The 10,102-nt window shown below is 50.1% G+C and overlaps 1 protein-coding gene across 1 annotated transcript; it reads left to right on the top strand.

Moving 5' to 3' along the window:
- The first annotated feature begins 1,554 nt into the window (after nucleotides 1–1,554).
- TMEM212 (transmembrane protein 212) lies at nucleotides 1,555–7,445 on the top strand. The gene is made up of 3 exons (XM_035557283.1): nucleotides 1,555–1,719; nucleotides 6,416–6,475; nucleotides 7,080–7,445. Exons 1-3 carry the CDS (start codon nucleotides 1,555–1,557, stop codon nucleotides 7,443–7,445), a joined length of 591 nt encoding a protein of 196 aa, XP_035413176.1.
- Nucleotides 7,446–10,102: the final 2,657 nt, after the last annotated feature.

Genomic DNA, 10,102 nt, shown 5'->3' with positions numbered 1-10,102 from the left:
GCATTAGGGTGTCTATTGGAAACGCTCAGGCAGAACAGGGATCAGAGCTCTGCTTCATGTTATTAAGACATTCACACCGCCCTAACCAAATTAAATGGAGAGCTAAGTCCCATAAAGCTATTAGGCTCTCTTTCTTCCTTCTGCATGCATGAAATTACATTTTAAAGCTACGTGTGATCTTTCAGAGCCTCTAAAGAGGTCAGGCACTAGGCACATCTGGCACGCCGATATTTTCATTCAGGAACATGAAGTCATCCTCCAAGTTGCATTCCTGAGTCAGTAACGTGTAATTTTCCACATGTCACTTAACTGACTTGCACATTGAACAGAGATTAATATTAATTTAGTAGAAGCTTGCGCATATTTAACAGAATTGAGAGCCCTGCTAATTGTGTTTTAATTAAAGTAGAAGGGGAATAATGTTTGATAGAGAGGGTCAGTGTTACTTGAATAAACACGCTGCCCACAGCCCGGCACGCTATGCCATAAATCAGTTCACCAGCAGGGTGAATTAGGTATTGTGGGATCTTCAGAGGCATAAATTCAACGGTAAAGCCACCACTTGCTAAAATTGCCACTCTGCCTGCCCCCACTGTCTGCAGGGGACACTGACACCCCGGTGGCCTGAGGAGCCACCAGCACGCCTGCAGGGTGCCAGCAGGCTTACCCCAGGTGCGAGCAGCTCATCCGAGTCCCCTTGTAGCTCCTTTGGGGGAAGCAGGGACGTGCCCTGGGGCACGTGGTGGTACCCCATGCCACCCCACCTGGTGGCAGCGCTCCAGAGGGGCCACAGGTCTGGAAGGAGCGTGCTGGGTATCAGCAGAGCACCTTGGGGACTGCATGTGATAAAGTACACAGCACAACTGCTTTGGCTCTTGCAATCAAAACATTTGCTGTTGCAGGTAGGGAGAAACAGGATTCCTGTGTGATGAGCACTGGGAGGCACCCGCTGCTAGTCCCTCTGAAATAAAAGGCCTTCCTGCCACCAGGAGCAGATCCTCGGCCTCAAAACATCCCTGCTACAAACACATTAACTCCAAAATAACTCCCCCTGGGAAGAAGGCGGTCCTGCTCAGGAGGTAGCCATGTCCTGCGGATGCTCCTGGCACCGAGGGTGCTGGTTTCACGCTGGCTGTGACGGGCAGGTTCAGGGCTGGCAATCAGCACCCGCGCTGCTGGCAGCAGGTTTCTGGCTCTCTGTGCTGCGAAGTGGTCTGTCCTCCTGGGAAGGCAGGTGAAGGAGGAATTCAGAAATCCCAGGATGGGCTTTCTGCAGCCGAAAGCGAAGGGCAGTAACTCAGATTAAATAAAAAAATGATTTTAAAAAAAATCACATATTCCTGGGGGTGAAGGAGCCTTCTTTAATACACTGCAATACCGCCTGTTTCTGTAGGAACATCTGAAGATAAACAGCATAGTGCTTTCTGGTGCCAGGTAAACAGCTCTCACATGCCATGGCTACAGTCTCTAAGGAGCTTCTGTTTATTAGGAAACGTCCTTGCCTTGGCTTCAGCTACAAACCCTTGCTGTGAATCCGGCAGGCAGAGGCTCACAATGACAGTGAAGAGCCTGTACGAAGTTACCAGGGGGATACTTATTACCTTTGGGATTATAAGCATTTTTTCTGGAATTTTAGCTTTTTTCCCCGTTTTTTCTTATAAGTCTTTGTTTGTTGGATGGAGTGTTTGCCTCGCCAGTCCCATCTGGAAAGGAGCTTTGGTAGGCAGAACAAAAGCTTTATCAAAGATGTCAGTGATGCTACAGAGACTTAAAAAAATCAGCTATGTCTGAATTATTTATTTCTTAGCTCCTGCAAACTCTTTTTAAAGAGAAGTGCACGGAATTACCTGAAACTAAAGAGAGAGGCTCCTGGAGGCTCTTGTTAAGATTTAAAACTGCAGTAAATATCGGTGTATTGATTATTACCATGACCTGCTGATTTTTACTTTCCATTTACAGAAGCAGCCCAAACTTCCTCATTCTGAACCAAATTCGGATTGTTAAGACTGTCTAAATGAACACCCCGAGGGCTATGCTGGTATAACTGAGATCGCTGTTTAGCTCTTTGCTTCGGTTCATTCCCCAGGCTCTGGCATTTCCTAAATTGTTCTAAGTGACACGGCGAGACAAGCACAACGAGCCGTACGGAGCAGAAGTTGAGGTAGCCACGTGGCTGTGAAACTCTCACCCTTACCGCGAGCACGCCGCACGCCTGCTGCCTCCTCGTGGGAGCCGTCTGCACAGTGCCCAAACAGATCAGGTTTTTGCGCCGAGGTCCTGGGGCCTCTGTGGCAGTGGGTGAAGCTCTGATGGGAGGGGAGCTGGGTCAAAAAGGGGGTCAAAAATGATTTAGCCATAGGGTTTTATAGTCATTTACTCCTGCCACATGGCTGGTAAACCACGCACCGGTTTGTTATTTTCGTTTTAATCCAAAAGGAGAAAGCAACGACAGCCTTTTCATAGCACTTTCCCTTCTGACATTCCTGATGTGCTCATATCAAGGATTTGACTACAGCACTTTATGGCCTGCCTACCCTTCCATCAACCTTGGGATGTTTATTTTGCCTCAGACATCGCTGTTTGCAGCATGCTAACAAGAACTGCAGGTCTTTTAGCGCTGCTATTTGTTTACTGAAGACATCAAAGCCTTTTCTTTCCACAAGCAAAAGCCTTCTTTGAGTCGGCGCAATCTGCAAACAGCCATGCAGCACCAAGGTGTGCTTTGTGCAGAGCAAAATAAAACCACGGAGCACTGAAGACATTTCCCTATCTGAGGTTCTAAATTTAGCTCTGCTTCGTTTCTCATTCCTCAGCTTCTCAGACTATTTGCTCCTCACCAAGAGCCCTGCAGTCTCAGCAGATCTTCCCATTGCCAGCTACAAGTTGGGCAGCAGAACACAGCTGCAAACATGGCCCACAGAAGTGATAGCAGCTAATCTAAAACAAATATTTTGTAACATCTACGAGCAAATTCATTTCCTCGTTTCGCTGTGACAGTCAGGCTGCTGTGCCATGCTAATGGAAGGCAATTTGTTGCATCAGGTTGTGCTGAGCGCAGCGAGCAGCACACCTCCAGCTCTCCGCTCAGACCCAGGCTGCAGAAGTGACAGATGTTGGCAGCAAATCAAATAAAATCTGCTGAAAATAACGCCCTAAGAAATACCAGGGCATACATTTTATGGCTTTCCTAGATGTGCTGAGGCTATTTTAAGGGCAAACGAACTCCCACTCCTTCGTGTGGTTAGGATTATTCCTTGTATGGAACATGAGGCAGTGCAGACATCGCCTCTTGTGTACCGCTGGTATTTGCAGTCATACTCCAAGTATTGACTAGTCCCAAATGTGTATCCACCACCAGAGCCTCGTGGCAGTTTCCAAAGAGCATTAAGCATTGGCAGGGAGCCACAGGAAACATTTCCGTGGAGAACAACCTGGAATTTCCCCGTGGAGAAGGACCTACCAGAGGGGGCCACCAGCCCAGCTCCCTCAGGAGCTGTTCCACCAGGCAGACTCCGGCTCGGAGAAGATGAGGGCACCAGGAAAGGAGAACAGGAGGACTGATCAGGAAGGTTTTCAGCCCACAAGGAAGCAACTCAACCCAAGCTGTGTTGGCTGAAGGCTGCAGAGCAGGCAAACGCCCAAGGCTTTCCAGGAATCAGGAATGGCAGCGTGCAGGATCAGCGATGGCCAGTGATGCAGATCTACGTGGACAAAGTCCATCTAATGAGAAACGTGGATCTGCATCTACTGGGGAGGGAGGTTACTTTGCAGTCACCTGGCCGTGGCTGTCAGTGTGGCTGGTCACAGCAGAGGAGACACCTTGCACAACCTGGTCCTCGTGGCAGCTTCAGGCAGGCTTGAGACCTGCTGCACGGTGCGTGGAGGAGACCAGAGAGACAGAGCAGAAGGGGCTGGGTGGCAAGAATATTGTTTTTCAACAGCTCTTAACCCTGAAAACACCAAGAGAAGATGCAAGGTACAAGCAATACACGATTTCCACTAGCTTTAAACCAAGCAAGCACTGATGGTACAACAGGGTGCAGCCAAAGAGGAACACAGCTGTTGAGACCACCTCGCTTGACCTTGGGTGCTGCCAAGCTTGGGTTTGACATCTGGCTTGGCAGGGCTGGGCTCACAGCCTCCCAGGGGTGAGGGAGGCAAGGAGCAGCTGTTCCCCAGTCCTGAGGTCCCCTTGGGTTGGGAGCGGGGACACGGCTCCCTCGGTGACACAGCCAGGCTGTGCCTCCAGTCCCAGCACTCAGGTGACCCCTGCAGAGCACTTTTAAAGTCCTGCCTTAAGAAATCAAACAAAATGGCAGAGCTGTAAAAAAAATAAAATAGTTTTAAGCACATCCAACTCTGGGATTGAGAGTAAAATTTCTTGCCAGAGAATTTAAAACAAACTGGAAACTGATCATTTACTCATTTAAATGATGTGCCTGGAGCTAAACCAGCAAGGCTGAATAATCTCTGTGTTGCTTTCATCCTTCTTCAATTTTTTCTTTGTTCCATCAGCCACATGTGCGTTAAGTGTAAATTGAAGGGCTCTTAGCTGGAAAAGCAGATTGTGAAAAGGGCTTGGCCCTTGTCTTATAATTCAACTTCAGTATTACAATTACTCTTAATAGCACTCTTATTTTGTTGTATTATTTATTCTGGCTAGAACCCTCTAGGATCCCTTGAAGGCTTTTTTTTTCCTGGTGGATTTAGCCAACATCCACTCATGAATCCAGATGTTTCTGCTTTTATCCATGGGAATTTTGTGGTATGGATATGCCAAGATTATAACTTTAGGCTCAGCCTCAAGACAAGTATTCTTCAAATTCCCTAAATCATAAATGGAAAGTGCCATGAAAAACCCGGGCCCTGATGCATTTAGCGTGCCAGAATGGAAATCAAACTGCAGGACAATATTGCTCAAGGTCCTGGATCCATGTTGATACTCTGCTACATCGCACCAGAACTTCCAGCCCTGAGCGTGCTATTCTCCCTGTTCTCGTCCACGGGCTCTTGCTTTTAGCACATCTTCAGTCCTTCTTTCCATTCACCATCCTGAAATTAGGAGCTAAGATACATGTGGGTCCAAGATGCTTACACTGGAAAAAAGATTACTGCCTGGAAGCCCGTGACTGCTGGTGTATTTAAATGAATGAAAGCCTGCCTGTTTATGTCAGCCCACCCTAAGAAACACAGATACGCTCCCCAGTCAAAACTGGTTCTGAAAGAAGGGCAAGGAAGAAACGTGCCCTGCCCTGATGGAGACCTGGTAAGTAATGTGAGCCTCTGCCTCTGACAGCATTCTGTCAAACCCAAATACATTCCTCCTGCGGAGTGTTGACAGCAGTGTGAAGCAGACCTTAAAATAATCTGGATAACCTTCCTTGCTGCGCTGCATTGCCTGGGGTTTCCTTCGGGCACTCCCAACTGTGGTGTCCGGGCTTCTCCCCTGCTCCCCGGGTTTGTCGGGGTGAGAGCCCTGACCGCAGGCACGGTGCTGGTGGCCAGTGCCAGCACGGTGGCTCAGCACCCCAAGGTAGCTCGGGAGCCCAGGAATTGCAAACAGAACCGCACAAAACAGTTTTTGTTGGCTTTTCGGCAGCAAATAGTAAACCTCACCTGGCTGTGGCCATGCTGTACACAGAGAAGCACGCCACAGTATGCCTGTGACCACAAAAAGCTGAATTTTAGGTTCTTCTCCAAGGAAGCTCCCAACTGGCCTTGAACGCACACAGCCATGGCCCTGGTCCTGCCTCTGCTGTGCCTGCTCTGAGCGCTGGGTGAGCCAAGGGAGCTTTCTGCCCCGCTGGCTGGAGGGGTGGCGAGCAGGGGGTGATGCAGAAGGAACACCACCAGGGGCCCCGGGGGAGACGCCGCATGGAGGAAGAGAGCTCCCCTCCCAGGAGCAGCCAGTCGGTGCTTGCTCTAAGAGCATTACTTCTGTACCTGCAGAGCCGCGGGATCAAAGGAAATTCAAATTATTCCTAAAAGCTCTTCTAAGGCTTCCCCAGCACGGAAAAGCCTCTCAGCTGGCACAGAGGATGGAGCCGGCTCCACAGCAAACCCCTCCAGGGCAGGGATGCGCCAGGACAAGAAGGAGCCACGAGAGGCAGGGTGCTGAGGGCTCAGCGCCCGGCCAAGCTCCACCTGCACGGAGCGGTGGCACAGCTGCACCGAGCCTTGCAGGGAGGTTATGAGCAGCCAAGCAGCAAAGCTTTTCCACCCCCTAACTCCATACATGACCTCAGCCATGCCCAAATCCTGCTGGGCAGAGCTGCTCAGGTAGGTGGGAAGCTCAGCGCGAGGCGCCATCAGCAGGTGCTCCACATCCAGGAGGTGGCAAGGATGCCGTGCGCACCGATGGGCGATGCTCCATCATCAGTCCCTTCACGTAACCACCCGTTTCCCCCATCCGCAGGCTGTTCTTGCTGGTATCCTCATCCTCTTGGCTGACAGAGAGCAGACGTGGAGATGCCCGGTACTTTTATACTGTTACTCTATACGGTGTCACATGCAGGAGGCAGCAAGGGAGCAGCAGAGTTAATCTAGGAAATCCATTCAAAGGGAAATGTGCTTTTCCTGCTAATATTTTGGATCAAAAGTGCTGTGCAGGGCTTCCAGAGGGTGCACATTAAATATCCCAGCAGCACAGTAGTTCTGCCAGTTTCTATCACATTTTCTGTTTTATAATGAGGAGCTTTATTAGTAGTCAAGTATGCAGCTTAAACTTTAAAGGCCACCCACTGTACTTATATGCTATATGACAACTGCATAAGTATACCTGTTCCAATTTATTCTCCTAATATTTTAGTAAAATATTGTCTCCTTGGCTTTGCCTTCCTGTAAAATTCCACATTTTTCATTGATAAGTTCATGACTTTCAAGCTACTAAGTTTTCCTTACCATCACACCTCTTTTTGGACACAGAATAAAGGAATATAAAAAATATAAAACCCAGATTTTTTCTTTTTCCAAGCTGGAAATGAAGAAATACAAATATATTAAGCTCTAGTTTAGATTTTTTTTTTTTTAATTCTCTCAGCAGGTCATAAAGTGATAAAGTGCTTTTGTCTCCATTTCAGTGGGAGGCCAGTTTTGCCTTGGGCACACTGAGCACCACGGGCACCTCAGTGCAATTTGCTGTTGCCATCCCATCTCTCCTCCTTGGCCCGTACTGCTGCTACTCCCTTGCTGGGATCACTGGGACCAACTACCTGGGCGACGCAGTCCTGGTCCCATTCCCCTACACAGACTCCCCAAATTTTTGCAAAGACCCAGCGCGCTCTGAGTGGTACCACCTGGCCCTGCAGGTCCTAGACCTGTGCTTGAGTCCGGCCATATTCTGCGCTTCTTCGGCTGTTGTGATCAAGCTCACGATGAGACTGCTCCAGCTGGGACACTTAAATATGAGCATGAGCTGTGATGGGGAAGGGGGATTGTCCCCATAAAGCTGTAATACAGCCCGGAGGGTGACGTGGATGTGCAAGGACAGATCCTGAACCCATTTGCACCACATCTGCACTTTAGTACCTGCCCTGAAACCACATGCATCATTCCCAGTTTAAATCACTTCATGAAATAGCAGTTTGGCCCTTTTTACCCTTTTCATCCCAGCATCATTCCAAATAAAGGGACACGACTGCAGCATACCTAGCTAGGGCCTCTGATTTTAAGGGCTGATCAAAACTTCATGAAAGTTAGTTTGCTTTTGACATTAAAGGAAGCAGAACCCGAAGATGTGCCTTTCTGCTCTTCCTTACAACTGAACGCTGCAGTGGCGTTAACACACGGAGCAGACAGCCCCAGTACCTGTGTGGCAGACGAGGTGCCCAAGCCTGTCACCGCTCAGCATGCATTGAGCTGAAGGCAGCAGCATCCTGACAGCCGTGGTGGGAGGATGAGAGGTGACGGGAGGAGTGGTACCAGGAGGGACAGGCGTTCGGGTGACCCCGAGGAGAGCCAGGACCCACCACCACACTCCTGCCATGAGACAGCATCGATCTCCTCCGCCCCATGCAGCTGCAGGACTCGCTGCTGGTTCAGACATTGACGAGTGTTTCTCTGCTAAAGATCTCACCTTTCACACCTCCAGTCCCTTGTTTTTTTTCCCCTTTAACCTTTGTTGGGAGCCAGTCTCGAGTCCACTAAAATAACAGTGTTTCCATCCCAACAGCCCAGAATTGGGCTCCTCTGGGGCACTTGAAGAGGCTGCTGTCAGAACATATCCAGCGCTTCTTCCCGCTCCAGCTTCGCGCCCCCACAGCCTCTTCCCGTCCGTTCCCCCACAAACCTCGGGGCACAGCTGTGTTGTCTGTAGGTGCCACCCTTAACATCGATAGGTGCTGTAGGCACCCGTCGAGCAGTCAGTGCCCCAGCGATGCCCGAGCCGGGCACACAGCAGCCGGGACACCAGTCTGTGGGGGCGGCGGAAAGGCCGGAGGTGTCTGTCTGAAGGACTGGACAGCTGTTGGATTTTGTAATCCCGTCAGCTTTATTAATAATATTCATAATGTTCATGCCCTCCCTGGTATTTCACAGGCAGCATGAAGCGATCCTTTGTTATTAACACAGGCACTGCTTTGCTCCCAATCCACAGCATTTCTCCGCCCGCCCTCCCCGCATTTCCACCACCCCTGCACCCCGTTGGCAAAGCCCTGCGACTGCTGAACTCTCCGGTCCCAGCCCGGCAAAACCCTAAAGCTTTGGCCTCACCCAGCCCAGAAGCACCCCCAGGCAACCCCTCCTCGAGCAGGGCAGGATATTTGCCGTATTTGCCCTTTGCAGAGCCAGGCCCAGCGCTGCCTCCTGCGGGCAGCACGGCCCATACCTTGCCCCAAGACTGCCTCCAGCTGACCACCCCATTGATCTGCCGCTCTTGAGGCCCTTCCAAAACCCCATCCCTCCCCTGCAGCACTTCTGTCTGCCCTCAGACAAAGATTTATGAGTGTTACCCACAGATGTGGCTGCAGAAGCGGTCCAAAAGGGTTTGTTGCAGTGCCACAAGCAACGCTCCTCCAGGCCCGGTCCTTGCTAAGTCGCTCCGAGCAGGACACGACCGCAGAGCGAGCTCCGAAGCGAGACCTGGGGAGGCAGCGTGGATGCCTGCCAACCTGACAATGGGGTTTCATTTAACGAGCACGGATTTAAGTGTGGAAATCAAATATGAAACAGTCGTAGCCAGCATTGTCTGCATTCTTGGAGTGGCACTGAACTAGCAGTGAGAAAAGAACCGAGACGCTGGCCCAGACATGCTCCAGCTGTCTGAGCCTACCTCTGCCCTCCTCCGCTGAATGCAGCCATTCAGCTTGTTTTCATTTCATTATTGGATGTTATTTTTGCAACCTGGGAAAAGAATAGAAAAGGGAAAAAGGTCCTTAAAATGCTTTGGGGTTTATTTGTTAAGAACTAGCCCCTTTCTTTCCTTTTTATCAGAGCTAAATAGCATGGACTTTAAGGAGTGCGTGAGGCCAGTGGCATTATCAGTTAGGCACTTGTTTCTCAAACACAGCCCTTTATCGTGGAGGGAGCAGCACTTGCATTGCTGGGGTTATTCATGTCAGTTGTGCTCATTTAGAGCTGAGCAACATGCAGTTAAATAGCCATATAAAACACCCACTGAACGAGCAACAGCTGCCTACAGGTAACCTGAAATTTCACGCACACACCTGCCAAATGTTGCAGCCCTACCCCTGTAAATTCCCCTCTGCACATGGGAGCAGAGCAAGCCCTTTCCCATCGCCATGGCTGGGTGAACAGCAGGCACTCCTTCCCCGGCACAGCTCAAGTCAAGCTTTTAATGACTTGGTTAAAAGCCTGACACTGCAGATCACTGCTAGCAGGAGTGCTGCTCCACCAGGCCCCGGGGGCAGACATTCCCCCCCCTTCCATTCCCTTCCCTGCCTTTCTGAAGAGCAGAACCTACTCATTTTTAGTGTTCAGGAATTCACATCCAAGATCTGATGATAATTTAATTTTCCTCCTTCATATCAATTTTGCTTTACAGGTAAGTGTCAGCACATACCTCCTGTGTCCCCCAGCTGGGGACACTGCACCCTATGAAAAGCCGAACCCTTACCAAACAAAGGGCAGGATTATATTGTTCCCC

The sequence above is a fragment of the Cygnus atratus genome, chromosome 9 (assembly GCF_013377495.2).
Source record: "Cygnus atratus isolate AKBS03 ecotype Queensland, Australia chromosome 9, CAtr_DNAZoo_HiC_assembly, whole genome shotgun sequence".
Classification (NCBI taxonomy): Eukaryota; Metazoa; Chordata; class Aves; order Anseriformes; family Anatidae; genus Cygnus; species Cygnus atratus.
This window is presented reverse-complemented; position numbering and strand designations above follow the sequence as displayed.

Bases quoted from the DNA above. Each gene is read 5' to 3' on its own strand.
- TMEM212 (XM_035557283.1), top strand. From the start codon at position 1,555: ATGACAGTGAAGAGCCTGTACGAAGTTACCAGGGGGATACTTATTACC. The intron at 1,720-6,415 runs GTAGGCAGAACA...CCCCATCCGCAG, and splicing joins CCATCTGGAAAGGAGCTTTG to GCTGTTCTTGCTGGTATCCT. The intron at 6,476-7,079 runs GTACTTTTATAC...TCTCCATTTCAG, and splicing joins AGCAGACGTGGAGATGCCCG to TGGGAGGCCAGTTTTGCCTT.